At 42.3% G+C, this 15483-nt stretch overlaps 1 protein-coding gene across 14 annotated transcripts in view; it reads left to right on the top strand.

The window, feature by feature from the left end:
- The window catches only part of LOC144238770 (uncharacterized), a 73478-nt gene extending 61529 nt beyond the window's left edge, over window positions 1-11949 (top strand). For 13 of the 14 annotated variants that reach the window (XR_013337203.1, XR_013337205.1, XR_013337206.1 and 10 more), the window contains 2 exons: window positions 3831-4025; window positions 11717-11949. Coding sequence is in view for 11 of the 14 variants with exons in the window: in XM_077772671.1 (XP_077628797.1) it covers window positions 3831-3911 (81 nt within the window). In the remaining 3 variants the exon portion in view is untranslated. Of the gene's footprint in view, window positions 1-3830; window positions 4026-7605; window positions 7656-11716 lie in introns of those variants that run through there. The other variant, XM_077772672.1, reaches the window with a different exon arrangement.
- The last annotated feature ends 3534 nt before the right edge of the window (window positions 11950-15483 follow it).

Here is a 15483-nt window from a genome sequence, read left to right as displayed (position 1 = left end):
TCTCCCTCTCTCTCCCTCTCTCTCCCTCTCTCTCCCTCTCTCTCTCTGTTAAAAATAAACATTTAAAAAATGTTTTAAAGACTGCCATGACAATGAAAAAGCAAGCCACACACTTGGAGAAAAATCTTTGCAAACCTTTTTATCATACAAAGGACTTTATCTGGAATATAAAAATATCTTTTATAAACCAATCAGAAGGTAACCTTTATTTAAAATGGGCAAAATAATTGAACAGACACTTTAGCAAAGAGGATACATGGATGACAACACATGAAAAGGTCATCATGAGTCACTAAAGAAATACAAACTATAATCATAATGAAATATCACCACACAAGCAATAGAGTGGCAACAATTAAAAAGACTGACAATATCAAGTGTTGGTGAGAATAGGAAGCAACTGGAATTCTCATACGCTGCTGGTGGCAGTGTGAACAGGTGCAGTCACTGTGAAAACCTGTTTGGCAGTTTCTTCATAAGTTGTACACATACCTATAATTTGACCCAACCCTTCCACACCTGGGCATTTACTCAGGGGAAACAGAAATACATTCTACACAAAGACTTATACATAAATGCTCATGGCGGCTTTATCTGTCAGAGCCAAAAACTGGAAACAACTCAAATGTCTATCAGCGATTGAATGGATAAGCAAATTGTGATATGTTCATAAAGAAAACATTATTCAACAGCGAAAGGGAAACTATTCATACATGTAACAGCATGAATGAATCTCAGGCTAATTATTCTATGGTAAAAAAAAAAAAAAAAAGCATGGCCAAGAATTCTGGGAAATGCAAACTAATCTATAGCAACAAAACTCTAGCTCAGTGGTTGCCTGAACCGTGGTTGGGGGAAGTGAGGAATAGATTAGGAAAAGGTACAAGGAAACATTTGGGGATGGTATTAACATTCATTATCCACATCATGGTGTTGGTTTCATGAGAGTATAAATGTGTCAAAACATTTCATACCTTAAATATATGCAATTTATTATACGGATATTATAGTTCAATAAAGTGGAAAATAATAATGGTTTGTTGAACACTGTTCCTTTAATTCTTCCCACTTTGTTCATGAGCTATGTAATGTTAGCAGTCCACGTTTGCTTTTGCTTCACCCAGCCTTTCAAAGTTTTATGCTTACAGTATTTAAATGATAGTTATAGGGGCACCTGGGTAACTCAGTTGGTTAAGGGTCCGACATTTTTTTTTTTTTTTTTTTTTTGAGAGAGACAGAGAGAACATGTGTGAGTGTGAGCGGGGCTAGCAGAAGGAGAAAGAGAGAGAATCCTAAGCAGGCTTCACGTCCAGTACAGAGCCTGATGTGGGGCTTGCTCCTATAACCCTGAGATCATGACCTGAGCCTAAATCCGGTAAGCATCTGACTCTTGATCTCAGCTCAGGTCTTAATCTCAGGGTTGTGAGTTCAAATCCTGTGTTGTGCTCCATGCTGGGTGTGGAGTCTACTTTTAATATTAAGTGTATTTTTTACCACTTAGGAATAACTACAGCTATTTTTGTTTTCATACTTTCTCATGCATATAGAAACATAATAAATTTTAATTGGGATTATATTGCATGTAATATTTTGTATCTTGATTTTAATATTACATTACAAGCATTTTTACATGTGATTATATTTTACATGTCATTTGTCAAAAGTGCAATTTTTCTATTATATACTAAACATTACATTGTAATGGATATGCCATAATTTATTTAACTTCTCTTTTTTTAAACCTTTTTTTTTTTTTGAGAGAGAGAGAACTAGAAGGGGAGGGGCAGAGAGAGAGAGAATGAGAGAATCTTAAGCAGGCTCAATCCTTAGACTCCATGCTTAGCTTGGAGCCTTATGCGGGTCTTGATCTCAACCCTGAGATCATGACCTGAGCCAAAATCAAGAGTTAGACACTTGACTGACTGAGCCACACAGGGCCCCCTAACTTTTCTTGTTTGGGGACATTTAGGTTGTCCTAAAGCTTGTACTAATATATATGATGCTGTGTTAAATGTCTATGTATATGTGTGTCTTAAACCATTTCCTTATTTTTCATTATAAACTCTTATAAATAGATTAATGATAAAAGAGTATGAATTCATTGAGGACTCCCGATATGGTGTCAAACTGTTTTTCAGCAATACTGAACCAACTTACATCTCATTGGAAATACATAAAAAAGTATATGGTTGCTAGCTTATCTTCTGTATTCTTCAAAGTATTGAAGCCCACAGAGCTTTTAAATTTTAACGCCATTTTCCCCCCTCACTGTTTAAGGAAGTAAGGAAATTCCTTGAAGGAAATCATCATTTTGATATGACATCCTACTTAAAAGGTATGAGTCAGCTTTACAAAAAAAAAAAAAAAAACAACGCATCCTTTTTGTGAGAGTAGTATCGTTAACATTCATTAACACCACATTACAATTCTTTGTCAATCTCACAATTTTTCTGTTGCTAATATATAAATTACCTGCTATAAATAGTCTCTGATTCTGATACACGAACATGTAAAAATTTGGTAAGATGTTTAAGGCACAGCTTGTGAAGTGATAAATTCTTCTTTTTCACATAATGTGTTTGGCTTATTTCTTTTTCACTTAATTATAGGTTTCCAGTAGAAATTATCACCTGGTAAGAAGTGACAATTACTTAGCTACAAATACCAAGTATAATTTTATCGACTGTAATTGTTAAAACTGTGAAGAGTCATTCTAGGATCTGCAGCCTGTTTAGATCCATGTTTTAAATAGATTTTTAGATGAATCTATTTTTAGATAAGTCTAAAAAACAGATTCCCTGTTGTTTTTTTACTTAAAATTTTTTTTTAACATTTTTTGAGAGACAGAGAGAGACAAAGCCCGAGAGGGTAGAAGGCAGAGAGAGGAGACGTAGAACCCAAATCAGGCTCCAGGCTCTGAGCTGGCAGCACAGAACTGGATTCAGGGCTCAAACTCACAGACTGTGAGATCATGACCTGAGCCAAAGTCGGACGCTCAATTGACTGAGCCACCCAGGTGCCCCTAGATTCCCTGTTTTTTAATTGTGTTATATCAGGGACAAAACTCAGACACAGATCGAGTGCTGGAGCCTTTTCATTTTTGTGCATTCTCCAGAATGCTAAGTCTTCTGGCTCTTTATCTGATGATTCTGACCTTTACTCACATGACTGATGTGTCCCTGATGGTCCAGCACTAATGTATGGTCTAGCTCCTGACAGTCTGTGATGCCATAGGGCCCTTGGCCCTCAAGATAATTCAGGCAAGAGCCAACGTCCATAGGATAATGTTAGGCCAGCTTTCAGTGGGGTATTCAGAGAGAAACATGGTTAAAAAGCAGACAAAAAGTTGCTAGTTGCTAGTTGAGGCTAATGAGTGAATAAATACGCCATGAATAAGGTCTATAGGAATCTACTCAGAGAAATTCTCCAAGGTGTGATTTGAAAGCAAATACCATGCATATCCCTAGATAAAGCAGTATGTTTTAAAGGCGTGTTGGAGAGATGAGGCGTGGCCGTGAGAGGGCAGGCATGAGTATGTGACGCCCGGTGCCCTCCACAGTGCCTGGCTCTTGGCACATGCTTAACCGAAGTTTGCTGAATGAAGAGGTGCTGGTACCCTGGAGTCCAGAAAAGAGACTGGAGAACAAAGCAACAGCCAAGACACCTTGGTTTGCATGTTCCTATCACAATAGCCGAGATAACTTTCCGTGGGAAGAATGACTTGGTGGATATAAAGATCGGCAGTCTGAGTTTCCTTTGACATTTAAATACATCATACTTGAGCCTTTGACAACCTGCTTTGTAAGTATCTGTATTTTTTCTCCGTACAGACTTCCAGAGGGCAGAGAAGGACGATGCCTTCCTCGTCAATGGAAGCCGATCCCAGAGGCTCCAGCCCTGGGAGTAAATGAGAGATGGAGGAACTGGATTGTCTGGATCCAGTTTTTACCAAAATGATGGGCCAGAGAAAAGAAGGAACCTTACGGAGTATGACCTAGTTACATTCCCATCCCAAGGAAAAATGAGTAAGTGGTATAACCCTCAAGCTTTTAAGACTGCTTCTGAGTTTGCAATTCCTCATGAAGTTATTTCAACCCCTGATATGCTTTTCTTCTTTTGAAGGCTGTAAAATTCCACAGAAACACTCAGATTCATTTTCCGGCATAGAGAGGAGGAAGGGAGGGAGGCACAATGACACTCTTTTCAGCGTCAAAGAGAGAAGAAAACTCAGCTGGAGGGTGTGGGGCGAGGTTAGAAGAAAGCGAAGGTCACACTTGGACCCTCTGGGGGAAAAGGCGGAATGAAGGGGCCAGCCTGCCAGGAGGCACGTCCCCAGGCCTCCGCGCTAGCCGGGGAGCTGGCCACTCAAGGCACCGCTAGTTTCCGGGCAGGAATGACGGGTGTCCTCTGCAGTGGAGAAGAAAAAAATCATTAGGTTTTTCCATCAGACACTGACCTATTCTTTAAGATCATGAAGTTTCCTTTCCCGGAAAATACCTTCTTAAAACCCCACACTGATTTTACAAGTCTCTCATGATTCAGCATGGAACCCCGGGTGGTTTCCCGAGTGTGGGTCCCCGAGTGTGTGTCCTGACCTCCGTGATTACCGGGTGTGTCAACATGTCCACTTGTTTCCTCACGCGTAAAATTAAATACAAAAAACAGAGAGAAAGAAAAAGAAAGGAAGGAAAGAAAGAAAGAAAAAATAGAGAACGGAAGGAAGGAAAAAAGGGAGAAAGAAAGAACCTTCCAGCCACGTTTGCTGTGAGGACTCAGTGAAACAGTACCTATAAGTCAGCTCTTAGCAGACGAGCCGGCCTAGAGCAGCTGGTTGCTAACTGCCCTTGTTGCTACCAGCTGGGGTTTGGGCGTCGGGTACCCAGGGGCACCCTGGCTCTGTCGGTGAGAGGTTAATGCCAACTTAGTGTGGTGTGGCAGAGACTGCTCAATTGTGCCAGACATCCGCGAGGTGACACTTGGGATCTCTCGGCCTCGTCCGTCTCAGACTTTGGCCTCTTGTCTGGGCCCAGCCTCTGCTGGGTACTAACTCTGCGTGAACTCTGACTTCCTGCACGTGCCAGATGATTGATGGTGACGCCCCTCATGCCGCGCCCCTGCCTACTGTCTCCTTTGCTGAGGCTTCCCTGTTGTGGGAAGGGTCCTTAAAACAATGGAGATGCCCTCCCCTTTTCCTTTACCCCCTCTTTCCTGGCTTTAATACGAACACAATGGCCGGAGCTGGGGCAGCCGTTTTGGCCATGAGGTAGAAGCCATATGTGGAAGGCGGCAGAGCGCGGAGACACCGGGAGAGGGGGTCCTTGGTGAGTGGCCAGGACACCACACCAGCTCCACACTGCCTCTCTGGTTATCATTTTGAGAGAGAAACACATTTCTGTCTTTCTCAACGATTGCTATTTGGGGTTTTCTGTCACTGTCTGCTAAACTTAATCCTAACCATTGGAGTAGAAAATTGGCATGCTGTATGAATGAAATGAAGGGAAAGGAAGAAACACAATAGCATCAAATGTCATATTAGATGCATTACATGTGGCAGCACAGGATCCAGATGTCAATGTTTTCACCAGTACATTGTATCATCTCTTACAAATTTAGATTATGGGAGCCAGATGCCCAGTGACCCGGTCACCTTGCAGATAACAGAAGACTGACCTTCCAGACTAGCATAGCACAAACAAAACACTTCCCATTCAGAAAGCTGGCCCATCCGTGCTTCTCATCTCCGTTAACACATGGGGTTAATTACAGTAGTGTTTACTGTGGGTCAGCCTCTGTGCTAAGCCCTCCAGCTAGAAAAGCCAGGAAATCTCGCTCTGTGAAGGATATGTTAGAGAGGGTCCGAACGCTGGCCTGGGACTCCCGCCGGGAAGTTTACCCACATCCCAGGTGAAGACAGTAGCCGACTTAGGGAGGAGGAGGTGGGCCACAGGCCCCTTTAAGAGATAATATTAGCAGGACTTGGTGACCGATGGAAAGTGGGGGCTGAATGGGTTCAGAATTATTCTCCGGTTTCTAGGACAGAGGACTGGCTGGGAGGGGGTTTTACAAATTGAGATGGAACACATACAAAGGAAGAGAAGGAGAAAGAATTGGGGGGCGGGGGTGGTTAGTAGAGAAGGTAGAGAAGATATGGGTTGAGTCCTGGGCATGTGAAGTCTGAGGTGTCCTCGGGCACCACGTGGAGATGCTAAACTGGAAATGAATGGCTGAGCCTCCCTCAGGAGAGAGGGCTTAGTTAGAGCACTTTTCAAATGATTTTGTAACTTGATGTTTGTGACATTGCACTTCCTAGTAGACTGAGTTTCTTGCTAATCTTGCATTCTCAGCACTTAGAACCAAACCTGCAACGTAATCAGTGCTCGATAAAAATTGGTTCAGTGACTGGCAGATTAATGAATGAATGAATTTCAATTAGTCAAAAAAGATACACGTTTTTGCCTCTCAAGGTGAAACCCCTGTATGTATTCCAGGGGAAACATGATTGATTACGAACCTCAGTCAGTTGCAGAGTCCCACTATGTAGTATGTTAAGTCTGAAGAAATTTCTGCAGGCTAGCTTCCGAGCTGAACCACCTTTCGAAGTCATTTCCACAGGAAAAAGAGAAAAAACACCTTTAAAATTCCAAAGTAATTTACACCATACTTTTGAATGCAGAGGCCCCTCATTAGTTGGGAGGGTCATTCTTTTCTTTTTTTTCCCCCTGAAGAACATGTCATAACATCCTGCACACGTGTCCTGGAAGCCACCATGTCTAACATAAAGCTGAGAGTAGGTCAGAGCACTGGGTGGTCGCCACCTCCATGCTTCAGGGCCACCCTCGTTACCCTCTTTCCGAATCAGGTTGCAATGCTCAAAGAAGGAGTTCTGAGGAAGGGAATAGAGGAATAGCCCAGTGACTTGAAAAGTGTTCCCAAGGGGCTCCTGGGTGGCTCAGCCAGTTAAGCATCTGACTTGGGCTCAGGTCATGATCTCACGGTTTGTGAATTCGAACCCCGACTTGGGCTCTGTGCTGACAGCTCAGAGCCTGGAGCTGCTTCAGATTCTGTCTCCCTCTCTGCCCCTCCCCCACTCACAGTCTGTTTCTGTCTCTCTCAAAAATACATATTAAAAAAAAAAAGTGTTCCTGAGATTAATAATTGGACTAGATCAGGGACCCAAGTGGATTTGCAAAGGGCCTACAGCTTGCCCCTTTCTTCACACATAATTAACAGTAACGCTAGATACTTTTCTGTAGCAGCCGGCTCTGATTCCAAAAGTCTCTCCAACTTTCTGTAAGCATTACATTTATATATTAACTTCCTCAGTAAAAAGGCATTCATACATTCAATTGCTAACTTATTTTTATTACTCCTTTTTCTTTTCTTTTCCTGGAGCATCTGGCAGCAGCCTGCACAAAGCCACTGAAGCCTGCTCAGCCCTTTGGGTAAGGCTTCTAGAGAACTCTGGTCCACACATGAAACTTGGCAGACCACAGGCTGGGGTTAGGATGGGCCGTAACTAACTTATTACAGCTCAGAGTGAGTAAAAGCAATTGATAGTGAAAGTTGCTTTTGAACTGTTTCAAGTAATGACTCTTGTACCAGCAGGGTTCTCCAGAGAAAACAGAACCAATAGATACACATGTAAGAGAAGATTTATCGTAGGAATTGGCTCACGTGGTTATGGGGGCCAGGAAGTCCCATGACCTGCTGTCCACCAGCTGGACAACCAGGAAAACCAATGGCATAATTTAGTCCAAGTCTGAAGAGTCCAGCGATGCAACTCTCAGTCTAAGGTCAAAGGCCCAAGAACAAAGGGGCCGCTGGTGTGAGTCCTGGAATTGAAGGCCTGGGAACCGGGAGCTCTCAGGTACACGAATGGGAGAAGATGGAGGTCCCTGATCCAATGGAGAGAATTAGCCCTTCCTTCACCTTTTTGTTCCATTTGGACCCCCAACAGATTGTTTGATGCCCACCCACATTGGTGAACGCAGATCTCATCACTCAGTCTATTCAGTCAATGTTAACGTGTTCCAGAAACACCTTCACAGACATACCCCCCAAAATATTTCGTAACCCGTTGTCTGGATATCCCTTAAACCAGTCAAGCTGACACATAAAATTAAGCCTCACAGATGTATTTCAGGAAATAAGTGGCAAATCCCAAAGTAAACAAGCCTGCACAAGAACCTTGTCATTTTAATACAGTTACCCATGCCTGGACACCATATACCACTCGTGTTGCCAAAAAAAATATTTGTGAAATATCAATGATTTTCTTTGCGCTTAATAAATGCATTGTGTTGATATTCAGAGTTGAGTCCACCAAACTGAGAGCAGCAGGTAGGTTGTAGTTAACAGCAAATTTGGGAGTCAGGAGATCTAGATGTTAGTCTTACACTAACTTTCTGAGTCGTTTCATTCATTCGACAACTATTTCTTAAACGGCATATAATGGTCTGGGCACTGTGGTAAGTGTTAGGGCACAAGACTGAAAAGAAATTGATGTTGTGTCTACATTTATAGACTTACAGGCCAAGAGAGAGGACAGATATCAATTTAAAAAAATCTGTGACTTAATAATACAACTGCTGTGAACCAGCACAAAGACAAGTCACAGGGAGATTGTGCCGGGTGGCAGGAGGTCAGTACAGGCTTGATTATGATCGAGATCTGAAGGGCGCTTACGTGTCTGCTAGACATGTGGGCAGACGCAACTTCTATGCAAAGTCTTAGTGGCCTGGAGGGGCAGCAGGCAGACTCTGGGGGTGACCGTATGGCTTGAGCCTGAGAGCAGTGCAAACCGACTGCCAGCACACAGCAGGAGGCCATCCAGTGGGTCTGCGGGGGGAGGTAGGACGGAGATGTGAGATAATCGTAATTACATGTCAAAAAATTAAATCTGGATTCAGTACTGAGAACTAATTGTAGGGGGCACAAGCTGGCATGAGAAGGCTAGATCGGAGGCTCCTGCTGGTCCAGACGAGAGAACCGTTGTGCGGCCTGGGCGCAGGTGGTACCGAGATGAGCAGTTAGACTGAGGCAAGAGGAATCAGAAGCCCTAGGATTGCGTAATAGGCTGGTTATGAAGGAGGTGAATGAAGGCGCGTGGTAAACATGGCGCCTGCGTTCCTAGTTGAGATGGGGGTAATGGAGGCATACCAGATTTGAGCAAGACCGACTGCAGATCTTAATTTCCACTTCCACAAAATAAGAGGCAGACTTTTCTTGAAAAAAAAATAATGTTTCTTTTTGAGAGAGAGAGACTGCGTGTGTGAAGGGGGGAGGGACAGAGGCAGAGAGAAGGAGACCGAGGTTCCCAAGCAGGCTCCACACAGTCAGTGCAGAGCCTGATGTGGGGCTTGAACTCACAAACCTGTGAGATCATGATCTGAGCCAAAATCAAGAGCCGGCCACTTAACCAACTGAGGCACTCAGGTGCCCCAAGGCAGACTTTTCTTTAAAGCACTGTCCAGACTTAAAATTGTGTGAATTGAATTATGGAATTCAATCATTTTTTTCAAAATAAAGAGTGAACAAACTAGAGTGGAAATTCCTTATAGGTAAGTACATTAGATATCTATTGTTACTTTTGTTTTTTTAATCACCCAAACCTCGGTGACCTAAAACATTTCTTATCTCACAACTTCTGTGGGTCAAGGAGCCAGGAACAGCTGAGCCGGGTGGTCTTGGCATAGAGTTTCTCAGGTGGTGGCTTTCAGCTTCTTGCCAGGGGCCACAGTCATCTGACGGCTTGACCGGGGCTGGAGGGCTAATCCGCTTCGGCTGCGGCTCACTCACATGGCTGCGAGAAAAAGGCCTCAAGTCCTCACTGGCTCTTGGCAGGAGGCCTCCATTTCTTACCACACGGGGATTTCCATAGTCTGCCTGCATGTGCTGGTGACATGGCACCTGGCTTGCCCCAAAGAGAGCCAATGAAGAGGAAGCAGTAGTATCTTTTATGATCTCATCTCAAAAGTCTCATACCATCAATTTCACTTTTCTATTTATTAGAAGCAAGTCGTTAAATCCAACCCACACTCATGGAGAAGGGGAGTTAGGCCACACCTCTTAAGGGAGGACTATCAGAAAACAGGCAGACATATTTTTTTAAGTTTATTTCTTTATTTTGAGAGAGCGAGAACATGAGTGGGGAGGGAGCAGAAAGAGAGGGAGAGAGAATCCCAAGCAGGCTCCACACTGTCAGCACAGAGTCCGACACAGGACCTGAACTCATAAACCATGAGAGCATGACCTAAGTGGAAATCAGGAGCTGGATGCTTAACCAACTGAGTCACTCAGGCACCCCAGTATGTGAATGTATTTTAAAGCCACCACAGTAAAGTGGTGCCTCTGTCTAATAGCTCATATCTAATCTTCTACACTTGCCACTTCACAAAGTACTGGGCACTTTTCCTGTATAGTAAGTAACAACTATTGTATATATTTAACTGAACTAAAACTAAAGTGTTACAAACTAGAAAAGAGCTGTCTAGAATACTCAGTGCTGAAGTTCAGGTGAATATATATTCATTCATTTACTTACATCTCTAATGAGACAGGGACAGTCTAGCAAAGTATAAAGCTTACTGAGTCATAAACTGATGGATATTTGGGTCAGAAATTATGAAACACTAGGAAGTGATTCTCTGTACATAAATACTTTCTGCATAGGTCATAAGATACATAAGGAGTTCTAGAAATTACAAGTTATGTACAAGAGTCAAATATTTTCTATCTGAGTTAGAGTTGAAGAATTAGAGAGCCTGAAGAAAGCTTACAGATGGTCAGTCTAATCCAGCTCCCTATCTAATAGATGAGAAAAATGGGAGTCAATACAAATTTTTTTTTAAAAAGATGTTTTGTTTTGTTTTTTCCTGGAGCTCTCACACAGCAGGAGGAAGCCACTTTTGATGGACCTGCTTCACAATAATCCTGGAGAGGGGAGTCAGTGCTCTTTGAGGTTCTCTTCTAGTCCTGAAATTCCCTGACATCTTAAACTCTTGGAAAAGCACAATAGGTGTCACATTCCCCTCACTTTAACCCTCTTTGCAAGCAAGTTACAGAATAGTCGATCAGATCTTCCAAGGTCACTTAGCAACTTGTTTGTAGGAATTGGGAATAAATCCAAGGTTATGGATTCCCTCATGTAGACTCTTTGCACTCTGTTTGTTCCTTACTTCTGAAACTTTATCGCGGTTTATTACAAACTAAACTGGCTTTTTTATTATATAAGCAGAGAGGATTAAGTAATAACTTTTACCTTGTCTTTGTTGAAGATTAAAATGCTCATATCTGTGAACACATTACGAATTATGTACTTAGGTAATTTGAGCTTAGATAGGGAGAGAATAAAGGCAGGGACAGGTTGTGGTTTCTTGAATCTTCCGTTAGGTACTTTAGCCATCAAACCTCTGTTGACTGTACTGGAATTTTATAGCTTATATCAGCAATTAAATTTGTATGGCTTACTAGGCATACAAAACAGGTGATAAGATAGTTGTGTTTACTTTGTTTTTACTGAGGGCTATCATATTGCCGAACACATTGTTAATATGTACTTAAATATGCAAGATAGTGGGAATAGTATGAAATATCACAGTTTATAATAGAAAATTCTCTTTTTATCTCTACGTATAGGTATTTAAAGTAGCTGTGATTTTACATCTATATAGCTTTTTTTAATTAAAAGAATCTTAATGTTCGTTTATTTTTCAAGGGAGAGAGAGAGCGAGCATGAGCAGCAGAAGGACAGCGAAAGAGGGAGACACAGAATCCAAAGCAGGCTCCACGTTCTCAGCTGTCAGCATAGAGCCCGATGCAGGGCTCAAACTCACAAACCACGACTTCATGACCTGAACCAAAGTCAGATGCTCAACCGACTGAGCCACCCAGGTGCCCCACATCTGTATAGCTTTTTTAAAATGGTGAATAAAAACCAAAAATAGTGTATACAGTTTTTTCATGGAAAAGCATTTCCGTATACAATGATGCTTTAGATTAATATCTAATATTTCATAGTCAAATCCTTGAGTTGAACAAAACTGCATTTTCCAAAGCCACAGTTGGAAATGAAAGGACTGTTTCAGCGTGTTACTGATGTTCATCTGTTTAATGAGTACTACTTAGTGGATGTCTCATTGGCCAGAGTTCTTGTTTCCAGTTACTGAATATACACTTGTTCCCAGATCACCCACAGACACTTAAAATCAGCATCTCTGTAAGTTGCCTAATTACCTTTACCTCTCGGTTCTACTTCTTTTATACTCTCTCTTTTAGTGGTACCCGTGGGTACTCATTTTCACATCGCCTTTCCTCTTACTCCTCAAAGTCTATCCCCCATTTTTTTCCTTTTTTTGTAAGATTCTATTTCCTCTTCTTCATCTTCAAAACTTCCCAGGGTCAGTCCTTCATTCCCTAGTGCCTGGGCCTTTATAGCAAAACTGTGTGAGATGTCCCTGATCTTACGGATCACTCTGTCACTGAACTGCTCTCCCATTAACGCACACAGCTGCCAATTACTTTGCTAACACAGAGAAGATCACATTATTCCTTTCCTTAATGCCTCAGATGGATTCCTATTTCCTTAAGGATGAAGCGCAAACTCTGATCTTCGCAAACGGATCTCAGCTTACCCTTCTGAAACCTCTAGTTATAAACATCAACATCGAGTTGAAACATCCTGTCTCAACATCAACCCCATCCTGCTACTCAGCCTTCAAAGTTGAGTGCCTTTCTCCACTTCTCCTCTTAGGGAACCTCTACTCACCCCTTCAACCTTCCCTCCTCTGAAGCACCTTCTCCTTTCTCTGCAAAGTTAACTGCGCTTCTTTTCTGTTTCACTTGACACTCTGTGTCTACCTTTATTATAGCTCATTTTGCACAACTGTTTGTTTGCCTTTCCCATTACTGAGCCAGGCCTTACTCAGACTAGCAAGGGGGCTGGAACTCAATGTTTGTCCTAGATGAAGAAGAGGTTCCATTTACAAACCATACTTGCAAAAATGAGTTTTCTTCAAGAAGGACTTTTATATGTGCCACTGAGACAAATGCTTTGTAACTATCACTGGAATTCCAGAATTCAGGATTAGTCAATATGGTGGAGTACAGGAGGATTGTAGCCTGGGAGAGTTCATAATAGATTGTAATAGATTGGTTTTGGTCTTTCTTTTTTGTGCATATTAGGCGCTATATAAAATTTTTTGTAACTACTGGTAATATCAAATTGGTTTTCTGAAAAAAAATCTAGTTTCAACAACCATATGTGAATTTTTCCCCTTGAAATCTGAAATGTTGGAATAAAACTGAAAAAATTTTCAGTTAAATTTCTCACATTTCAGTAAAGATACATATATTTGATGGAAGGAACAAAGTAGAACAATGGTGTGTATAGATGACATTTACAATGAAAACACCTGACTATAAAATTCCGTCAGCTCAGTCCATCAGGTTTTCACAGAATAGCCTCACACTTAGGAAATAGTGGCTTTGCTGCTTTTGTGTAACTGATGACCCACTACTACACTGCGGTAGATGTCAAGTTAAATACATTTTTTACACTGTAAAAATTAACACAGAAAATACTAAAGAATAGAATAAAGGGAAGGAAATGCCCATAGAAAAGCACCCAGCCAACCCTGGGTTTCAATCTTTCTTGTGTTTCTGACATCTTGTACTTTTGTGTGTGTGCGTGCGTGTGTTTAAACATACACGCGATCGTACTGCTTGTATAGTTTCATAACTTGTTCCCTCTCTCTAATACTACAAAAACTTTGCCGTGGTGTTATAAACATTACATAAACATTTCAAGTTGTCACCCCAAATGCTACAGAGTATATATAGCTACTTTTAAGATATTTGGTTTCCATGTTTAATTTTTGCATCTTATACATAATATTGTGATCTAGAGTTTATGAATAAAGGTTTTGCTCTATTTCAGATGATTTCATTCAGAAAGAATCCCAGATATGGGATTATGGGTACAAGAACATTTTTATAGGTTGAATCACGGTGCCAAGTTGCTTTCTAAAGAGGCTGTTTCAGTTTACACTCCTACTCACTATGTCTCAGAGTACCCTTTTTATCTCACCAGCCTTGAATGTTATCTTTTACCTAAATATTTACTAATACTATAGCCAACTGAAATGTTACATTTTCTGGTCTGTTTGCTGTTACCAGAGTTTAGGATGAAATCAAGGCTTTGGAGTCGACCATAACTAAGGTTTGGTCATTGCTCTGACACTTCCTGGCTGGGTTACCTTGAGCAGATGAACCCCTTTGAGTCTCTTTAGTCACGGATTAAAAAAAAAAAGTCAATGTTAATATTGACCCCAAACACAGGGTTTTTGTAATTATTAAAAGAGATGCTCATGTAAAAGCCTGTTACTTACCCCAGTGCCTGGCACATGACAGACAATAGTGAATCATCCGTTTTCCATTGCAAAAGTGTGTTACCTACTTTTGTTTGATTAGTGTACTATCCAGGAATTTACATAATACTTCGACTATCTTTATGCATGCAACTTGGGATGTGGGAGGCTGAGCAATTACTTGGATGAGCCTTGCACCCTTGGGATAAAGTCAGGGAGTAATCTTTTAGTTAGGTAAAACCACACACCTGGTTCCTCCTTGAGGAATTTGCAATCTGAAGATCTTTGAGTTAAACTCTAGGGGCTTTTTAATTGTTGGAAAGGTCGCCAAGGGCGATGGAGGAAACTCCCCGAAGCTGGGAGCTTAGCGAAAGTGATCTGGGGGGAGAGTTCCTGGAAAAGTGACCGTCTCAGGGAAGGCAGGAGGCATAGGAATTATTTGTTCTATAAAAGTTAAGGTGTTTGGATCGAAAGTTTGTTCATAAAAGCTAAAGTATATAAAGATGAGATGCAGGGCAAGCTGGGCCGATCTGGTTTTGTGCGCTACGGTTCAGCCACACTCAGAGCAAGTGTTACTCCGGGAACCCCGGCAGAAGACGCAGGACGCCGACTGCAAGTCTGTCCAGCTCCAGCCGCTGATGAAAGTGAGCGGCCTGGAGTCAGACTAGGGCCAGCTGTCCAACCACCTCCAAGTCTGGGGTCGCTTAGGTGTGGCTCTCCTTGGGGGCCCCACTTCCAACTTGTTTCTTCTTGACCATCTCCTTCCCCAAAATGTCGGTGGCAATGAACACCGTCGACATCCTTGTCTGGATACAAAAACTGCACTGGCGATGGAGATGGCGCCCTAGCCATCGAGGTTTTGGAGGAGTTACCGAAAAAGTAAGTTTTCCGAGTTGGGTAAAAACTGCCAGAGTAATTGAAACGTTCTCTGTGGCAAATACAAATCCCCCTCAGATAGGCCCCTTTCCGTCTCCCGGTGCAGGGTTCCCCAGCTGGGCCGCCAAGCAGCTCGCCCCCGGCTCGGTCCTGGCTCCCCCTCCGGGAAGACGGGTCCCTCCTCCGGGGCGACGGAAACGCCCTCGCCGAGTTTCCCGGCGCCCGCGGGAGTTTCAAATTT

This window comes from Crocuta crocuta, unplaced genomic scaffold (genome assembly GCF_008692635.1).
Source record: "Crocuta crocuta isolate KB4526 unplaced genomic scaffold, BGI_CrCroc_1.0 scaffold854, whole genome shotgun sequence".
NCBI lineage: Eukaryota > Metazoa > Chordata > Mammalia > Carnivora > Hyaenidae > Crocuta > Crocuta crocuta.
The sequence above is the reverse complement of the archived record's forward strand: the minus strand, read 5'-3'. Positions and strand labels throughout refer to the sequence as shown.